This window comes from Gadus macrocephalus, chromosome 16 (genome assembly GCF_031168955.1).
Source record: "Gadus macrocephalus chromosome 16, ASM3116895v1".
NCBI lineage: Eukaryota > Metazoa > Chordata > Actinopteri > Gadiformes > Gadidae > Gadus > Gadus macrocephalus.
Genome location: NC_082397.1, coordinates 24,563,784 through 24,585,633, shown reverse-complemented (window position 1 = coordinate 24,585,633; position 21,850 = coordinate 24,563,784). Strand labels below are relative to the sequence as shown.

The 21,850-nt window shown below is 43.8% G+C and overlaps 1 protein-coding gene across 1 annotated transcript; it reads right to left on the bottom strand.

Moving 5' to 3' along the window:
* Window positions 1-25: 25 nt before the first annotated feature.
* On the bottom strand, window positions 26-19,380 carry wdfy1 (WD repeat and FYVE domain containing 1). Its single transcript, XM_060075570.1, has 12 exons — window positions 19,218-19,380; window positions 15,216-15,283; window positions 14,738-14,811; window positions 14,511-14,565; window positions 10,681-10,831; window positions 9,784-9,896; window positions 7,019-7,145; window positions 5,923-6,028; window positions 5,018-5,119; window positions 4,693-4,823; window positions 4,312-4,420; window positions 26-2,553 (listed from the first exon to the last, which is right to left on the bottom strand). The coding sequence occupies exons 1-12, from the start codon at window positions 19,352-19,354 to the stop codon at window positions 2,494-2,496; spliced, it is 1,233 nt and encodes a 410-aa protein (XP_059931553.1). The 5' UTR covers window positions 19,355-19,380; the 3' UTR covers window positions 26-2,493.
* Between the last annotated feature and the right edge of the window lie 2,470 nt (window positions 19,381-21,850).

The window sequence follows — 21,850 nt, the reverse complement described above, 5'->3', positions numbered from 1 at the left end:
CTTGGTGAAGAAATGTGGAGAAGGATCATTGTTTGTAATGTCTTTATTTAGCATCGTTCAGTTTCTCTCCCCCAGACCCACGGGAGGACAGGGGTGAGCTACATGTCAGTATCATATCGTTCTTAAAAATACTATTATTTGAGATATACAACAGAACATAGTGGAAGGATTTGTCTTATACAAGCGGATACGGGAGAGAGAGCTAAAGAAAGAGAATCCCAGAAATTAGTTTTATTTCTAACTAAATATGCGACTACATTTTGCAGTGTTGCAAAAACAAAGAGTGGACCTTTTCACTAAGAAGTAGATCATTGATACTCATGCTGTTGGTGAAGTGCTACGGCTGTAACACTAAACCGGAACTAAAGGTTAACTCATATCCAGTCTTTTTAGATGTGATTCATTAGATGTACATTGCATCCACCTCCCCTTTCTCGTGTCCTATATCTCCCCCTCACAGACGGATGGGTTGAGCAGAAAGTACAACACCACCAAGTGATGTCTTCCAAACAGATGTTCTGCCATTGGCTGGAATGAATCTTGATTGTACTGTTGCAACCTCATAACCCTGTAAGGTCCCTGTAGGAGCCCCCTGTAAGAGCCCTACAGATACACTGTAGGGGCCCACTAGGTAACCTCTAGGTACCATCTCTGAGCCCTGTAGGGGCCCTGAAGGGTTGTAGGGGCCTGGAGCAGATGTCAGCCTATCTTAATTCTGGGGCCTCTCAGGGTCTTGGGGTATGGAGATATCCGGCGCCTTCTGGGGACTGTGAGGGCCCCCCGTATAATGCAGTCCCAGGACGTCGTGCGACTGGTAGGCATTTGCTTTCACTAGACCACCGTGTAGTTTGTCACAAACATTTATTTCCCATGCAGATAACCCCGGGGAACATGCAGGAGGCGTTGTGTCATAAGAAAAAAGAACAACATTTGGGCACCAGCAGAAACCATCGTAAAAATATATCCAATACCAATATAAATATACATTAAGATCAAAGAACTGGAATGTTTCTACAGATTAGTATTAGGTTAACATTATGTTCCTGCTGTAATCAGCCAATATTCAGGATAGAGTTAAGGAAGTCTACACTGTTACCATGTTGGCCACACCTAACCAACAGAGAATGCTACATCCACCGTGCCCAGTTCAATCAGTCCAACCCATCCACCATGCCAAGTTCAACTCATCCTCCACGGTCATGAAGAAAAAAAACACCAAATCACCATCAGTTTTCTTTTAAACCACAATTTGTGCAATTGAGTGCAGTGCAGTTAGGAGAGGAGACCAGGACACCAAATAAATAGAGGAAACATAAAATAGTGTTGAATGAAAAGAACAAATACGCTGCAAGCAATACAAACATGAGTGGGTTCAGAGGGTCTCAGTGAACATGGATCATCAGCAGATCCCTAAAGATCTAAGGATGTTCATGTGTTTCCTAAATAAGGCAACCGAGGAAGTGAGCTCTGAAAAACACACCGCTAGTACTCTGGTATACACCTAGTTTAAGTACCTGTTGAGGACCCTAAGGGGGAGACCCCTCTTCTCCCTTAACAAATCAAAGTTCAGTCTCAAAACAAAGGCGTTCGAGTCTCCTCTATACCACCGCTACTGTTATACAGCATCCATCTGTAGGGGCGTCACCTGAAGAGCTCTTTGGAGCTCTCCAAACATCTCAGCGGCTACTCCAAGGTCAGGTTGCTTTAGAAGGTCCAGTAGCTAACCAAACCCTAACCTCCACCATGGGACCTCCTGAGAGTCGAGTAAGGCAGACTAGTGGGGGGGGGGGGGACAAGGAACTCATGGGCAGATTGAAAGATTAACAAGTTGACAAACACACAGACACAGACAGACACACACACACACACACACACACACACACACACACACAACTGGAATGCAGTAAGCAGGCCCTTGTGACGCTGAGAATGAGACGCATTGATTTGACTTTGGATGAAATGAGACAATTAGAAATAGGCTGTGCATACCATGACTAATACAAATATAACTTCCCAAAGGTTAGGGACCCAATCATGACAAGAGGGAGTGCAAACATGTACAGCCACACATGCATTGTGCTTGAGATAATTAGATGCCTTAAATTACAATCATTTTACACAAACATTTACAAAGGGGATCGAAATGATTTGTTGATGGCAAATTCAATACAAGGTATCAGCTCTGATCCTTAGCACAAAGGAACATTTGCGCGCACACACACACACACACACACACACACACACACACACACACACACACACACACACACACACACACACACACACACACACACACACACACACACACACACACACACACACACACACACACACACACGTAAGCCCAGTGGTGGATAAGGGAGTTTAGGCATACAGCGGGTGGAAAAACATCAATGTGTTTCCATGACAACTGCATCCACCCCCCCACCTCAGCACAGAAGTGGGCGGAGACTAGGGGGGGTAGGGGTTCTTGTTGAAGGGTGGCGCCGGCGTTCAGCGTGCAGAGAAAACTGTTGCTAGGCTACAGCCCACCACCTGCGTCATGTCCCAGATCTGAGGAGAGAAGGACACGTCATGACAGCCCGCTGAAGCCACCACATCCCACCAGCCGTCCACCAGTGTTCAGTGGGGTCCACACTATGACCAGACCTCAGTCATTGGTATCTATGACATTCGTCTGTTTCGGATCAAAGCAGCAGATTAAAGCAGGAGGGTCCGCAGGAAAGTGGGTCAGTAGGTAGACAGACGGGTGAGTCATTGATCCCGGATTTTGGATATATTTGTAGCTAGCCGTCGGGATGTAACAAATATATATTCACACACACACACACACACACACACACACACACACACACACACACACACACACACACACACACACACACACACACACACACACACACACACACACACACACACACACACACACACACACACACGGTCGCTGTACATGTAGAGATAGGTCAGAGGTAACAGCCTATTTATGTTTCTCCTCTTACTGCACCCATCGTGGCAAACTACCATCATAGACCTACAATTATCTGTTATATGTAGGGGTGTAACGGTACACAAAAGTCACGGTACGGTACGTACCTCGGTTTTTAAGTCACGGCGGGTACGGTATGGTTAATAGTCAAGGGGAAAATTAAGAAAAACTGCTTGTTTCTCAACAACGGAGAATGGCCGTAGATAAGCAGGCATGAAAACACAAATAAACTTGGTTAGGGCATTTGCATTTCTGAATTCCCAGACAGGGGTTGTTGAAATAGTGTTGTGTTTTTTTTGGCACAGCAACGGTGACACTTTTCAAATGCGTGTGCATGTTAAAGTGCTGTACGTAGACATGGAGAAATCCTCTCCATAGCCGGAGAGCATGTCGGAGACCCTCTCCGTAGCTTACGTGCACATCCAATATTTTTTAACTATCCGTCGACGCCATGGACGGTATTGGTCGACGCAACGGAGACGGCAAGGGCTGTGATCAGGCCTCTAACAAAATCATTTCCTGAATCACTTCTCCGGTTTGACTTTGCACCTTAATTACTTTGTACATTGTTTACTTTGCACCTTAAGGACCAATAAAACACCAAATAAGATTTGAAAAGCTTTGGAAGTTTATTTACAACACAGTGCTTTCATGGTTTGTAGTCAACATAAAAGATAGATCGAGCGGCGAATTGCATTGCGTATCCGACATCCCGACGGAGAGCTGCGGAGGGGTCTCCGTAGTTACGGAGTCGGATTACGGTCCGGGTGGAACTCCGACTTCAAGTTTTAAATTCCTCATCGCAAAACAAGCCTTTACTTTCGCCATATTAACGCTATGTACGCCACATTTACTAACCGCGGTACACCTCTGTAACCGCATCGAAGTGCCTGTAACGTGACGGTTCGGTACAAATATGTGTACCGTTACACCCCTAGTTAAATGTATTGATCATCCATAGTGCTAAACTACCATCATCGATCTTTAATTATCACGATCTGTTCTATGTATTGATCAACCATAGCGGTAAACTACCATCATAGACCTATCATAAATGTGTATCTTGTAAATTGTATATATAATTGTCTGTAGTTTTAACAAATCATAATTAACATTTAACACATTTGCACCCCAATAGGCATGGCCTTACTGTCAATGTTTCAAATGATGATCCATGTTCCATTGGTTTGGATACAGCCTATCTGATATGGCTTAAGGTGCTAGATCCTATTCTACTTCCAGTGTTTCACCACATCACTGAATGTAGTAAGCAATCTGTGATGAGAAATTAAGCTATATATAAAGAGACAGAGAGGGATGCAGACCTTGACGATGCGATCACTGCCACAGGTGACCATCAGGCCTCTGGAAGGATCTATGTCCATGTGGGCGATGTTGTGCTTCCCCTCGTGGAAGGTAGCCAGCGCTGTCCGACTACAGACAGACACAGACACACAAACACAAACACATACACAAACAGTAGTTTCCAGGTTAAGTGAGTTAGAGGGAAAGCAGGATTACAGTAAGGGGTACATCCCAGTACGACGGATCCAATAACACATTTAGGTATCCAATAAGGGCCACACCGTAACTACTGCTACATAAAAAACCCGATATAAACATTAACATAATTACACATTATCTTATTACATTTTTTATTTAATTACACTATCGACGGACAGACACAGATCTTCTACCATACTCACTCTTCTTCTTTGATGGTGTCAAAGCAGCTGTCACACACCCGCACCTGGAACTCAAAGCCCATGAGGGGGAAGGTGGAGCGCTTGGAGCTGCACTTGGCACACACGGCCTGGCCGCACTTCCTGCAGTGGTGCTGGGGACAGGAAGTGTCAGGGTGACGTACATTGCTCACGAGGTGGCCAGGTGTGTGTGTGTGTGTGTGTGTGTGTGTGTGTGTGTGTGTGTGTGTGTGTGTGTGTGTGTGTGTGTGTGTGTGTGTGTGTGTGTGTGTGTGTGTGTGTGTGTGTGTGTGTGTGTGTGTGTGTGTGTGTGTGTGTGTGTGTCTACCTGTCTGAGGCCGATGGTCCTGCTGTCCCACATCTGCTTAATGTTCCAGAAGAAGGGCTGCTCACACTTCTGACAGGAGTCGCTGTCCAGCCACTGAGGAGCCTGCAGACACACAGAGGACCCCAGCTCTAGACAGCTCTGTCTCAGTCAGAGGACCCCAGCTCTAGACAGCTCTGTCTCAGTCAGAGGACCCCAGCTCTAGACAGCTCTGTCTCAGTCAGAGGACCCCAGCTCTAGACAGCTCTGTCTCAGTCAGAGGACCCCAGCTCTAGAGACAGCTCTGTCTCAGTCAGAGGACCCCAGCTCTAGAGACAGCTCTGTCTCAGTCAGAGGACCCCAGCTCTAGAGACAGCTCTGTCTCAGTCAGAGGACCCCAGCTCTAGAGACAGCTCTGTCTCAGTCAGAGGACCCCAGCTCTAGAGACAGCTCTGTCTCAGTCAGAGGACCCCAGCTCTAGAGACAGCTCTGTCTCAGTCAGAGGACCCCAGCTCTAGAGACAGCTCTGTCTCAGTCAGAGGACCCCAGCTCTGTCTCAGTCAGAGGACCCCAGCTCTGTCTCAGTCAGAGGACCCCAGCTCTAGAGACAGCTGTCTCAGTCGGTAAACCTCAGATTCTCTCATCCATCACACGCTGGTGCAGTATAATTAAGACTATGAACCAGTGAACTTCTCCTCACACGCTGGTGCAGAATAATAAAGATTATGAACTAGTGAACCACTCATCACATGCTGGTGCAGTATAAAGACTATGAACTAGTGAACGTCTCATCACACGCTAGTGAGGAATATTAAAGACTATGAACCAGTGAACCTCTCCTCACATGCTGGTGCAGTATAAAGACTATGAACTAGTGAACCTCTCATCACACAGTGGTGCAGTATAATAAAGACTATGAACTAGTTAACCTCTTCCCGCTGCGTGTCCATGTTCCACACGGTGATGCCTCCGTCCACAGAGCAGGTCAGCAGCTGTCTGGTCAGCTGAAGGTAGCGCACCGCCTGCACTCGCTCGCTGGGCAGCCCAGAAACAAATGAACAGAGAACCAGGGGAGAGAGAGAGAGAGATTAATGAGTTATGTGATAGATTAGCAATATTCATGAATTCAAAAGACACAACCCCTAAATATTGATTATAGGTCAATATTTTATTTAGTTGATGGAGCGAGAAAAAACTGTTTGCAATGATTTTGATATTAGACTCATATTAGGAATACCAAATGAATAACCTCTTTTGGATTATGTCCCACAAAGTAAGCTGATTTAACACTTTGGACTGTGGCATTTGACAAACACACGTTTTAAATAAAAACCTATTGAGAAGTCCCCATTATTAATTTGGATATGGGTGACATGAGAGGACCTCATTAAATCCTACTTTAACTTCAAAGCCGGGACTTTATCACCATCAGAAACCTCATGCAGCCTCTGTGATAGAGACTATATCGAATCCAACAATAGAATAATACAATAGCAAAAATGTTGTCTTGTATGAGATAATTGGAATGATATCATTATATTGGCCTGATCTTAGAGGATTGGTGTGTGGATGTCGGAGTCCTTTGGGAAACTGTACTTCGTAAACGTTTCCTTTTAATTGTATTTCTCCTTCTTTCATTCGACCAACTAGGGACCCCCAGGGAGCTTGGGAGTGACAGGCCTGGTGAGCACCAGGGAGGGGGGCGGGAGACACCCGCTCTAGTACTGGCTGATGAAATATGTATGGGGAGTTCAGGGGATTGTTAGAGACACAGCCCATGGTGGGACCGCTGGAACTGACACTACTGAGACGTGTTGCTGAAAGAGGCAGACAGAGTGAGATGGAGTGAGAGTTAAAGAGATAGAAAACACTTGGGTGGGTGGGTCTCGCTCTATAAGCAGAACTCAGACTCAGAACTACACACTGCACCTAGCAACCTTAACTCATGAACCTGACCACAGCTCCCTGTCAGAGCGCTGCCTGTGTGTGCTCGTGTGTGTGTAAGAAGTGTGCGTGTGCACCTACTGGTGTCCCTGGAGCAGCAGGGTGCGGCCCTTGCGCCCGCCGATGTCCCACATGATGACGCTGTGGTCGGAGGCCCCTGAGAAGAGCAGCTTCTGCACCGGGTCCCACCACAGGGCCCCGATACTGCCTGGAGGAGGGGGCGGGGTGGAGGGAGGACTGATTGGTCAGATTTAAGGGCTGCTGTTTAGTGTCATGTGATGCCACACCTCGGCTATTGGTGAATGACCTGTGCTATGAGAGTACTCCCGGGAGTTGACGGTGCCCAAATCAGACTTGAGAACGCGCCCAGCAGGGCGTCTCTCTCTGATTGGCTTGGGAACCCCTCCTGCCCATCACAGGCGTGTGATGTAACTGCAACACTTTTTTTTTTTTTCTTTTTTTTTTTTTTTTTTTATAAATGGTGCCATTTTCTGCTTCCTCTATTGCCTCTCTTAGCTCCTACCGTATATTTAAAGATGTTTTATACGTCAGATGAGTGTTTGAGCGATGTGATGATGAAGGAGTGAGCGTGGCGAGCGGCCAGGAGGAGCAGTTATTTGGCGCCAGCCAGTGGCAGCAGGGAGCGCTGCATCACATGGCTGGCCCAGTGTTTTGATCACAGGACAAGCTCAGAATCATACCACTAAAATCTTTATGCGCACACACACACACACACACACACACACACACACACACACACACACACACACACACACACACACACACACACACACACACACACACACACACACACACACTTGCCAGTCCCATGTCAAGGGGCTTGTGTTGATAGCCAGGACGTAAATAGTTATTTAGATCAATAAAGTGGCTGAGCTGGCAGTCAGGGCGTGCGTGTCTGCATGTGCGTGTGTGTGCGCTTAGTGTTAAGGGAAGAAAAGGGGAATCGTTGAGTCATCACACGTTTCATCTGGCCTCACATCGCTAAACGTCTGTTGTGTCTGCGATCAATCAAAGAAAAGTTAGGAAAATAAACCGACAAATGTAATGCAATCCCCATTAAGATGGCCCTCGTGTCCATGTGTGTGTGTGTGTGTGAGTGTGGATTAGGGCCAATTGGGGCTAGCCTGGAGCCGTAAGCCTGATTGCTGCTGCAAGCACTCTGAATTCCCATGAGGCGTCAAGGGAAGGAGTAACAGCCAACTCCTAGGCCCCGTCCACACGGGCGAAAACGATCCGTTTTAGTTTAATGCGGTACAGGAATATCTCCGTAAAGACGGATCCATTGCGAAACCGCATCGAGCTGTAGAAACACTGTAGTAAATATTCAAGGCACTGGGTCTCCACAAAAAAAGTGGAGCGCATCAAGCCTGCACGCATACAGCCTGCGCGCTGTATAGAGGGATCAGTCTACATCACTCCCCGCTCTACTCGCATGTCGTTGGCAGAAAGAGACGAGACCGACAACAACCGCAATCATATCTTGCTGTGCGCTTGGTTGAACAAACCCTTTTAATAAGACTGATTATCCGATTTATTCTACTTCTTGCTTGCCACCATAATAAAACAATTCAAATACTTTAATAATCATGCTTTTTCTTATTCGTATTGCATGCTTATTAAATATATACTCGTTTGAGTTTACCTCCCTCAAAAAGTAGTCCCCTTTAATTACGATCGATAAAACTTGCCAAAGAAAGGAAATGAAGATCATTCATTTATATTTTCATGCATTTTACAATCCAAACACAAAGTTTTTCACATAAGTAGGACGGACCGTAGCTACGACTTGGCAACGGGAGGTATTCTAGTCCGCTGAGCTATGAGCCAGACAGCGCTCGTTTTGAAGAATAATCACCGCGCCATTTGTTTAAAAGGGAAACGCGACGGTCTATACTTTCAACATAAAGTGTACATATTTATAATTCAAAATTCGTCCCAGCCTTTATACCACAGATACTCTAGGGTCTATAGCATATAACCGCGTTGTCTGATTGCAGTTTAATTCATTTTTCACAACTTACCAGCTCTCGTTTTGAAGAATAAACACTGCGCCATTCGTTTCAATGGTAATCGCGACGGTCTATATACTCTATACTTTCAACATAAAGTGTACATATTTATAATTCGAAATTCGTCCCAGCCATTATACAACAGATAGTATAGGGTCTATAGCATATAACCGCCTTTTCTGATTACAGTTTAATGTAACAGTAAGCTGACAAAATCGCTAAATAACACTGCAACTGCAAATTAACCACACAGAGATAACCATGGCAACCGGTCAAACAAATGTTCTTTTTGCCATCTTTCTGCGCGCGCATCCGCTGTGTTGATAAACAAATAATCTCCCTATACAAACATCCAGCCACGAGGAGATTCAATCTTTTAAATTGAGCAGAAATACTTTTTAATGTAGAGTTAGTAATTACATTTATCAAGGGGCTGTATTTAAAGCTACAAAAAGAATACAATTAAAAATAATAATAGTAATAATTCAACGCAACTCTGACGTCCCACAGCTGGTGGGGGGCTAATGACGTCATCGTTTACGTTTTCAGGCGTCCCCATGAATCCTAAAACGAAACCGCATAGGTCCGGATATATTTGAAACCACCCTGGGACATGGTTTCAGAAAAGTGCGGTTTCGGTCACCGGATCCGCTGGATCCGTCTGGACGGTCGGCCGAAACGCACAAGAGTTTTGCGGTTTCACAAAAAAATCTGCTCCGTGTGAACGGAGCCCTAGTCTACAGATTTATCTCCTGGTGCCATCTCCTTCCTATATGGCTGCAGCTGGGGGGCACGCAGGCGTGGGTGGGGGCTCACCTTCATGGCCCTTGAGGGTAGTGATGATGGAGTACGTCTGTCTCTCCAGCTTCAGCAGGGTGATCTGACCCGAGTAGTCGCCCACAAAAGCGTGCTGTGTCTCCTGATCGTATCTGACGGGCTGGGTTAAGGTCTCACACACTACCACACACAAACACACATGCACACATTAGAGGGGGGTAAAACATTATTTGAAATAAATAAAGTTATGCAAAACTAACCTCAAATAATAGATGTTCTCCAAACTGGTTCAACCGGTAATGGGACACAAGAAGTGGATTTTAGTGTTTGTTTTGCAGTGTATGAACAAAGAGCGTTATACACATGAACATGAGTGTGGTGGGTACTCTCACACGAATGATTCTACGGTAGAACGCGATACAAAGACGAGCCGTTTGGTTAACGATACAGCACGATATATTTCTAACGATGAATACAAAATACCTGTGAAACGGTAAAGTGCTGGATTTCGGTCTTTATTCATGGTCCAAACTGAGTTTTTCAGTTACTTTTCTTTGTTAGTAAAGTTCTGTTCAAGTTTCTTCATTCATGTGTTGAGCGCCACCTCGAGGAGCGGAGAAATCTGGTTGAAGCGCCTTGTTTTATTAATTTAAATATCGATATTTTGGGCATGCTAGAGCTGCTGCCCCGGCGACCCAACCCCGGAGCGGTTTGAAGATGAGGATAAGGATTTTGGGGCAATATTTATTGTCTAACTCTTCAGGAATAGAGCATAAAAATCCAAAATTAATTCTTATAAATATTAATAATAATTTAAATCAAAAAATATATTGATATTTGAGTCCAGTGCATCGATTCTCGTATCACACGAGGAAGGGTGACGATATGTTGCCGTATCCCGCCCCTAGTCAATATAAAGTTGAAGCAAAAGGATACTGGAGGCAGGAGGCCCAGGAGCTGAAGTAGTGTCTGCCCAGCATGCTGCCGCTCTCGGTGCACATCCAGCTCACGCTCTTGTCCTGGCCGGTGCTCACCACCCACTCACTCTCCAGTGAGAACACCATATCCGACACGCGGTTCTGATGGGCTGAACCGAAACACACATCAGGACAATCAAATACCAGACAACACTGACTTAGATGCGAGTCCCATCTCTTTTGTTGAATGAGACCAATGCTAACTCTGGAGACGAATTACTTATTGTTACTTACTACTTCAGTTTAAGTTTCTCTTATAATTACTTACTCTATTTTATTTTATTATTACTATTCAGGTGAGTGCTGCATGTAGCGCTCAACTATTGTTCTTAAGTTTCTTTCTTTCTTTCTTTCTTATTCTCTACAAACTTTGGGACCTATCTCCTTCCTCAATTTTTCATCTAGACTCCATTCCAATTTTTAAATGTTCATATTAGCTTGGAATCGCACACTTCTTTTCAGATTTCTAAAATATTTTATACTTTTTTAGGGTGCACTCACACTAGGCCATCTGGCCGTGGCCGTTTTCACACCCAACAGTGCTCAAATCTGCCAGTGTGAGTGTGGCCAGGCTGGCCAGGCCAATTTGGCCACTTGGGAGATGTGTGCTGCTACGGTACGGCCCGCCACGGTACAGATGCTAATGAGCCGACACACGCACACGCACGGCTACGCAACCAGAGCTGGATGACGTATAGTCCATGCGACGACCATGGACATAATAAAAGGCGACGAGCCTTCTTTCCCATTAAACGGTAAACATGGCTTCAAGCGGTACAACTGTTGGTTCAGGTTGGTCCCATAGAGAAGTCGAGTGTCTGTTAGCCATTTGGGCATTTCGGCTCCAAAAAAACAACAGACTCAGCGAAGTGCGAACTGTGTTCTCTGTGTTGTTGTCCATTGTTGTTGAAACTCTGACTGGCGGCAGACTTTATTATGGTCCATGCAGCGGACGCTTGGTGATGACGTGTTACGACGTGATGACGTATGTACAAGAGCCTACCGTGGCCAGGCCACAGTTGCGATGGCCAACGGCCACGGCCAGATGGCCTAGTGTGAGTGCAGGCCAGAGAACAATGGGACCAATTGAGGTGTGAAAACGGCCAGATGGCCTAGTGTGAGTGCACCCTTACAATGGAAGTCATTCTGACATTTAATACTTCGTAACTTTTTCAAAATGTTATCGTTCAAAGGTTTAACAAATCAACACACTTGTACCTTCAATATTGAAGAAAACTGAATTTTGATTATTTACCTTTATACTTTTTTTAAAATAACAGTTTAAGTTCCATGTCGGCTTGTTTTCAGTTGGTCTCCTTGATTTACTTTCGCTCAATTGGATTACTTCTTACAACATATGCAATTTTGGCTGGTTTAAAAAAAAAAAATGGCGGGATTAATACAATTCTTTCTACAAACATCAATCAATACCATAAGGCAGGGGTGCCCAACCTTTTTTGACCCAAGATCTACTTTTCAAGTAGATCCTACGGACTTCAGTGGGGGTTTCATTCCATCTGCGTGCGGCACCTTCTCAACAATCAATAATCTTCCTCCCACTCAGGGTGAAAATGATAGGTCTTAGCTTGTTTCCCCTCAGCCATGCCAACGTTTAGGAGTGCGTAACTACTGTTGACGGCTTTCAACTGCTGTTGACAGCGCATGCGCTACCGCGCGTATATGTCCCGCGCAAATTTTATTTTATTTTTAAAAAAAATAATTCACCCCTCGCGGTCGACTTGGGATCTGTCGGCGGTCTACTGGTAGACCGCGATCGACTGGTTGGGCACCCCTGCCATAAGGCATATCGTTTGTGCAGCTAGTACCACCATTACTTCAGCTGCTACTACTACTTCAGCGACTACTACTACATCTACTTCATTTACTACCACTACTACTACAGCGAGTACCACTACTACTTCTATCTTCAAGCTTTGACAGTATTACAGTATTACAGTTTAGCTTCCAGCTTTTGTAATAACAATGTACTTTGCTTCTTCAGATAATGCAAGTCAGTTTTCCATTTCAGTTCATTTACAGTTGACCTTTCAGATTTCAGCAGTGCAGGGCAATACATTTGACCTTTCAGATTCTTCAGTTCAATTCCATTTAAATTTCTGCATTTTTAGCAATGCTTTGCGCTTTTCATTCAGATGTCACTTTGTTTCCCACCTCTACATTATTGTTAAATGGTGTGCATATTTACATTGTTTACTCCATTTAGACTTTTTAACTCTGTTCAAATCCTTTCACTTGATATAAGCCATTTAACATTTCTTTATGTCTTAATCTATGTGGCTTTATTAAAAGATATTTTCAACCTCACTTTGTACTATGGCACTCACTGCATTTTCTGCAGGAAATGCATTTTCTAGTTATTATTGTTATCTATGCTGCTACTCATTTTTACATATTTTTATTTTCCTTATCTTTATTCTACCTTTATTCTGATCTTTATTTACTTGATCTTGTATTGTCGTTGATATGTGGCTGTTGAGGAACCAAGCCAGGTGCGTTCACACCAAGACACATTGTCAGGCGAATTTGCTGCAGTTCACCCTGGACTGCACTGCAGGGAACGGTTGGCCGGTTGAACGCTGATTTGCTGTTACCTTACACATGTCACTCAGTGGCCACGTTGTTGAACGCTGATTGGCTGTCATCGCGCGAATGTCGCCGCAAAGTTGAAATATTTCAACTCGAGCGAATTTGTCGCTCGAGTTGGCATGGCTGAGGGGAAACAAGCTAAGACCAAGCTAAGACCTATCATTTTCACCCTGAGTGGGAGGAAGATTATTGATTGTTGAGAAGGTGCCGCACGCAGATGGAATGAAACCCCCACTGAAGTCCGTAGGATCTACTAGATACGATCCTCGTGAACGCGCTCGCCTGTGCAGGGCGAAAGTGTGGCGCAACAAATCAAAACTTGTCACCGGTATTCTCTAGCGAATAATTTGCCCGATTTGCGTATCTACGTTCACTTTGTATGGGATAATGCTGCCCCTTCGCGTTTGGTGTGAACGCACCTTAAGAATTGTACTTTTGCATACTTGTACAATAAGATGCATTAAAAATAATTCTGATTCTGATGTTAACTAGAGTTGACGAACAAGCCGTTCCCTTAGAGGTAAAAACATTCAGGAGGATACCTCCATCCACGAAGCAACCCCCTTCTCCCTGTTAGGAGCTGAGATCCGCTTCTGCATGAAAAGAACTGACCTCACTTCACAAACACTTTGTTTCTAGCTATGTTTTTGTTTTATCTCTATTTTTATTTTCACTTCCTCTATGTCTCTGCTACTGTTTCACAGCAAATAGGAAAACATATCTTAAGAGTAGCACTCGCATTACATAGACCACAGAAGATGTGCGGGATACTATTTCTGGAGATGTCTCACCATTTCCAAGTACTAGAATTCTAAAGTGACAAGGAGAAGTACTTTTCCCAATAAAACTAGTCGAGACAAATATATTCCCCCCTTTAAGTATTACAATTGGAATATCTGGCAACCAGAAAAGGCTGGGTGAATATAAATATATTCCTCTCCTATTATATAAATAGTACCCTGTGTGCATGGGGAAGCGAGTGTGTGTGATTCCTGAGAGTTGCCTAACAGAGAGAACTGATGGGCCATTGGCCCAGGGCATGCTGGGAAACCACACCAGATAATTTTTTACCAGACTAGAAAGGGCTTTTCCTCTTGACTACATAACCAAAGAGGGCAACATCTTCTGTATCTATCCGCACGTCTCTCAGTGAACCACACACATACTCAGAGGAGGCCTCACCTGGATACGTCTTCACGTGGTTCATCTTGTTGAAGTCCTCAGATATGAGGAACTCCTAAGGAAGAGGACAGAGTCTCAGTTAAGCCTGCTCTGCTCTGCTCTGACACACTGACATTTATAGGCAGCCAAAAAGTAACAATGGGCCTCTTTAAAACTAAAATAACCATTTAGACTGGCTTTACTTTTCCAAACAAGGCTATTTATGAGAGCCTGTAATGGGCACTCACCACAATGGCTCCGTTGTCTTGGCCAATGAAGATGCGTCGACTGTCATGGTGGTACGACATGCAAGAGCATGGAGCTAACAAAGTCACAAAAGCAAACAACGTTTTATACACAACCCTGTTCCCCTGCATACATTTAGCCCTAAAAGTATTCCACAATATTCTATATGCCTGAGTCAGTTAAGCTGCATATTTCCGACATAAATAATGCATGCAGGCAGACGTGCTTGACTTTGATAGAAACAGAAGTGCTGTTTCGACTGACATGGGGTTTGGTTGGGTGAAGAAAAGAGGAGGATTCTTCAGTTTCACTTTTGGGGCAGTCTGTCTGTCTTAATAACACTGCCTGGGTGATTGATTGACAGTCATCACCTGTTAATGTTCTATAGATTCTAGAGATAACGTTGTTTATGAATGTTGATGTATTAACAGCTTATTGGTGTTTATAATGCTGTCATATATCAACTCGGACCGTACTTACAGGACACGGTGTGGTAGATGCTGGGCCAGAACTGCCCGCTGTCCCGCTTCAGCCATACTCGGATGGTTCTGCAACAACGCAAACCATTTGTATCTATTAAATCTATCCAAGTATTACTGATAATGTGAGCTACTATACGTTCACTTTGGAGGAGTAATCATCAGGATGTAAGTTGGCCGTTAGGTGAAGACAACATTCATTAGTGATCAAGTAGTGTCAAAATAGCACTTCCCCGAATTAACCTCCATTCTGAATTAACAGCTGGTTGCATAATAGAAAAAAGATACATAACAAAGAAAACCAAGTTAACCACTTTGATCAACACAGAATATAGACTGCATACATCAGATATTGCTATACCATAAAGGATGTAGCTACATACACAAATATGCATATCACATAGTGAAACAATTAAGTTGCGGTTATTCTATTGGACTTTGTGGTAGTTTGATAAAGCTTTGACACACCATGATGGCACCACCGGCCGGCCTGATGAATGGACGCTCTGTCTAGGGACTCCTGTTTCACGTCGTTGATTTAGCGCAGAGGTTATCCACTCATTGGACTAGCCAGCCCGCTACCAATAGGACCGTCTAACTTACACTAATATAAATGGGAATTGCATTAATGGAGAGGAACCACACCAAGTGAGAAAAAGGCATTGATCTGCACATGAGTGAAAGCTGCTTCCCCATCATAAGGTGCCGGACACAGAGGTTCCCGACTGATGGGGAAGCCCTGCGCCTTATGATGGCAAAGCAGGGTCCTCATACGTACTGGTTTGGCAGACTTTAACATAGTGTGCCCTTGGTCTTTGCGTTAAAGGGGTCTGCAGATGGGATGGCCAGATACAATGACAGCACTGGGCTGAGTTGATCTGATCCAATGCTGAATATTAGCAATGATTTCGGACATTTGCACGCGCCCACGCACGCACGCACGCACGCACGCACGCACGGGCACACACACACACGCAAGTTACTTCAAAAGAGTAATGCATTATTAATTACTTGTTACTGTTATTTTAAAGTAATTAGTTGCACATTTCGTTTTCAGAAATGTCCAACTCACCGAGTGGTTTGTGGTGTTAGTTGATGTTCCAAATCAATTATCGTAGCGTAATACAGTTTCTGTCGTGTTTTATTTGGCATTTTGTAAATCCATTGATTTCGGTGGGAAGACCCATTGCTCCTTGACCGGAAACGGAAAGGCGGGCTGGTCGCTCCGTTATAGCCTACTATTGATACGGAGAACCGAGCAAAAAGACTACAACCAACTCCCCTGCTGCTGCTGTGATCTTCTCTTCTAGCAGTAAGGAAGGAACATTTGAGCAGATTTTTTTTCTCCCCTGCGAATCTCGCCGAGTTAAATATTACTTTTTTTTTTTGTATCGCCTTACATTTCCTTGTTAAAGCAAAAAGTAATGCATTACAGTAATGCATTACTTTTGTAACGCGTTCCTCCCAACACTGTGTGAATATATATATATATATATACAGTGTTGGGAGGAACGGCGTTACAAAAGGACGCATTACAAAAGTAATATATATATATATATATATATATATATATTAGGGGTGTAACGGTACATGTATTTGTATTGAACCGTTTCGGTACGGGGTGCTCGGTTCGGTGCGGAGGCGTACCGAACGAGTTTCCATACGGACATATTAAGTAGAGGACCGCATGTGTTGAACATGCTGCGGCCGCACATGGACAGTTGCGCACACCGTAGCTGTGTTCGAAATCGTTCCCTATTCACTCACTCACTATTCCCTATTTATTACACGGGTCATTTCAACGTTCCGTTCACTTGCATAGGCACTTCACAACTTCCGGCGGTGAATTATTTTTTGATAATTCATTGGCAACGGATGAATAATGACCGCTGTCAAGGTAAACAAAATGACTTTTTGCCTTTGGTATCACTCCGCACGTAGTCCGGTAACTTGTCAATGTAATAAGCGGGATATGTATCAACCCAAGCGCTGTCGGTTGCTAAGCGACGACGTCAACGTCTTGGACAGACTATTTCTTTGCTGATCAACACTGTGAATGCTGGTAACAAATACATTGTAAATAAATTGTTTCGTTTTGGGAAGTAGCCGTGTAATAAGCGGGATAATGTATAGAACTGTGCCGGTCATTATCGTAAAATAAGCCCCTTCATGGCGAAGCAAGACACCTCCGCTGCGCGGAGGTGTCTATGTTAAATCACAAATAAATTGTTGACATTTCTAAACGAAAGCCGGAGACTCCATCATTAAATATATTCGTTTTCGCGGTTATTCAGCTTCTTCTTCTCCTCCGGAAAAACACGACCGCATTGCATTGTGGTATACGGGAGTAACATGTAGGGTACATCGTATGTACACTCAAATTTTTGGTATTATTATCCTGCAGATAATGTGGATAAGGAGATTTTTCTGGCAAAAAACATAACGATTGAGTGAAAGTAATCAGGGCTAAAGATTGGGGGGGGGGAGTAAAAATTCTTCTGAGCAACAACTTGAAACTGTTTAGTGTTGCAATCGTTCATTGTTGCACATTAGATTGAGAAAAGATTTGTTTTTAAAGAAACAGTCTGAGCCTTATTCATGTTATTTAATCAGAGCAAGAACTTGAAACTGTTTAGTGTTGCAATTGTTCATTGTTGCACATTAGATCATATATTTCTTAAAAAAACCAGTGAGCCAATGTTATTTATTTTTATTTCTACATTTCAGAATCTTTATATTTTTGAGCAGAATTCTAGTTTTGTATTGTCTAATGTTCCTATTGTAAAAAGCACAAAAGTGTGTTATGAACAACTTGAAGCACATGTTATGAAGCACATTTATATTTAGCATTTTGATTTCTTACTGTACCAAAAATGAACCGAACCGTGACCTCAAAACCGAGGTACGTACTGAACCGAGATTTTTGTGTACCGTTACACCCCTAATATATATATATATATATATATATGTATACAGTGTTGGGAGGAACGCGTTACAAAAGTAATACACACATATTCTCTCTCTCTCTCTCTCTCTCTCTCTCTCTCTCTCTCTCTCTCTCTCTCTCTCTCTCTCTCTCTCTCTCTCTCTCTCTCTCTCTCTCTCTCTCTCTCTCTCTCTCTCTCTCTCAGGATACTATGCATCCTGATAAAGTCGACTAGGCCTTTGGAATTAAAATAGCCCCACATCATAGGCTAACTGAAAAGAACCATGCCAATCTCTAGGTATGGTGAAGGTTATGTGATGATGTGGGGCTATTTTAATTCCAAAGGCCTAGTCGACTTTATCAGGATGCATGTATCCTGGATCCATGAAATAAATGGCCTTTAAAAAAAATGTGCCGGCATCTTGAGAATTTAACATAGGGGATCCTATACTTATGCACCCTGTATTTTAATGATGAACATTTATTTATTTACGATACATTTTTCATTTACAAAGAAAATTGGTCGTTTAAAAAGGTTGGGTTTTTCCTAATTTGTTTAATTAAGACATTAAGATCAATGGCTTTTTATTCCTCTTTTTAGTAAACTTTAGCATGGGTGCATAAACGTATTCTTACCACTGTACACACACACACACACACACACACACACACGCACACACACACACACACACACACACACACACACACACACACACACACACACACACACACACACACACACACACACACATTATATACATATACATACATACATAAACATATATATATCTAAACACACACACACACACACACACACACACACATATATATATATATACATATATATATATGTATATATATATATATATAACTGAGTCTACAGATACTCTTCTCTGAGAAAGCATTTGATCCATGGCTACCGCTGTGCTGATGCTCAGCAAATAGACGGGTCCGACCCGGGCTAACGCTCCGGTCCTGCTACCGACCCGGGATAATGCTCCGGTCGTCGTGCTACCGACCCGGGCTAACGTTTCGGCCCTTGTGCTACCGACCCTCGATAACCCGCGAGGTACTCACCGGTCCTCACTGACCGTGATCACCCCATCCTCCTTGGGGATCAGAACGGCCGCGTTGACCCCGTCTGAGTGCCCCTCGATCTTGTTGAGCAGCACCGGGCGGGAGGTCTGGGGCCTCGAGTGGATCTCCGCCGCCATGTTCGCTCTACTGTGGATCAGCTGACCGCTGCTCAGAGGCTGTCAGGATTACCGTAATGACAAGACTACACTCAGGATTACCGTAATGACCAGAGTCAGGCTGAAGCCTACGACAATCAGGGGCCTATCCTGAGCTGCAGTATTTAATATATAGGCCTATATTAGGGCTGTCAAATTAACGCCGTAATTTAGATTAATTAATCACAGAAAAATAACGCCGATTAATCGCGCTTCTATAGTGCCCTTTCACCCGGTGCGTCATTTGCTTTGAAACTAAAAAGGCCCCGTCCATACTAACCCGGGTAAATGTAAAAACGCACATCCGCCATGAAAACGATCTCCATCCACACTATCGTTTTCATATCGTTTTCGGAATGTTTTGCATCCACATTCCACACTGAAATTATTTTGATAGACAGTTGTTGTCATGGTTACGCAACTCCGCCACGCCTCTCTGTTTAGATTACAGGCGCGCGATCAGCTGATATTTACAGTTGATCAGCTGGTTAATAATTTTCGACCCGGTCTTGTCCAGAAACGCCGCTCCAAGTACGGTTTGAACAGTGTTCGGGTAGTTACTCAAAAAAAGTAATTCGTTACTTATTACTAGTTACTTCTGTAAATTGTAATGAGATTACTTAACTAGTTACTGCATTTAAAAAGTAACTTCACTACTTATTACTTTACTTTTCCCGTTTCTTAATTTACTGTGTAGATGAATTGACAAACATCATAGCTCTATCATCACCTTGTGTTTATTGTATACATGTATACAAAATGGCATATAAAACCATAGGAAACAACAATAAATCCACAACCAACAGGATAAAGGAGGCTGTGGTGGTCAATCAGCAACAAGTTTCAAAACACAGCCTTTGGGAAACATGAGAACAAAACCAAGTTGTTATTAGATTCATGGTCAATAAAAATATAAAAATAAAGGTATCCCTTAAAATTAAAACAAATTAACTTAAGCCCATAAAAAGGAAACAGAAATGCAATTAATTAATTAAATAAACAGAAAATTCCCGCCATCCCAAAAGCCCATAGTGATCGATTTAAGTTAAATCGATCACTATGATAGGCTAACGTGCCGAGGCAAGAATCCTATGCCACACAAACCTATAAAAGGTTTAGGTGGCTATATAGGATTTCCCCTTGTTAATTTCGTTTGTGCAGAACCGAAAATCGGTTGCTGTGGAAACGTGACGTCACACGTAAGTACTCTATTGCCGGAGCATGGCTTACTCCGACCGCTACACTAATGCCGCTTTTCCACCGCACATGTAGCTCGACTCGACACGACTCGACACGACACGACTCGACACGACACGACTCGACACGGTAGCAGCACGGGTCCTTTTCCACCGCAAATAGTACCTCCTGGACGTGGGCGTGGTCGGCTGCGCGAAAGGGCCGTGACGTATTTTTGTACGCGACGCAAACAACACCTACGCAACCCACACATGGACAGAACCCACATAACAATGGAGGACATCGATGCGATGGTATTCGTGTTCGTATTATTAGCTGGCATGTTGAAGAAGTTGAAGAAGTGGAATATGTTGGCTGCGGCGCTGCTATGGCTGTTACCAGCATGGTTGCCATGTCGCTCTCGTGACTTCGTCACACTCTCTGGCCAATCAGTGGCCGGCCGTCTGCCAACGTCACCTTTTAGCATCGGCTCAGCTCGCTTGGAACTATAGAGCGAGGCGGTACTAGAAAAAGCAGCCACTTCAGGTACCAGATACCATGTTTTCGCGGTGGAAACGCAAAAAATGCGAGCTGAGTCGAGTCGAGTCGAGCTGGTACCATGCGGTGGAAAAGCGGCATAAGTGGCGATGTTGCCCTTTCAACAAGTGGTAGCAGAGCCACCGGCTATTTACCCGACTCTGCATTCAAACGTGCAGACTTAAACAGATCATAACTTTACAAACAGGCAAACACGCCTTGGGTAACGCAGGAAAGCGCGTTACTATAGTCTAGTAAAGTAGTGTAGTTAGGCTACCTATAGTTGAAATGTAATGCGTTACTTTACTTCGTTACCCATAAAAGTATATCTTTACTGTAACGCGTTACCCCCAACACTGGGTTTGAACTGCCGTCTTTCGGATTTTTTACCATCGCTGAAGAAGATCAAGTACAGCGCTCGCCTCCGGCATTGGAGCAACGAATATGTTTGAGTTTAGCTAATATGTCGAGTTGTATCTGGAGGTAAATTAGTACATTTTACAGAGAGATCATCATTTGCATTTCACCTGCCATTTTTTTGATGAGCGTCTCGGTCTCGAGCGCAAGCTTGTGGCAGCGTCATGGCCGTGTCATGGCAACCGAACGTTATGTTTCTGAAAGCCTCAGTCTTCCCTGTCCACGCGAACCCAGCATTTTCACATGTTTTGCTACCAAATAAACTTTAAAGTCTATTATGTCTAGTATTCATTGAATCACTCATCTGCCATAATTTACTTGAATTAAATTATTTTGAAATACTTTCTT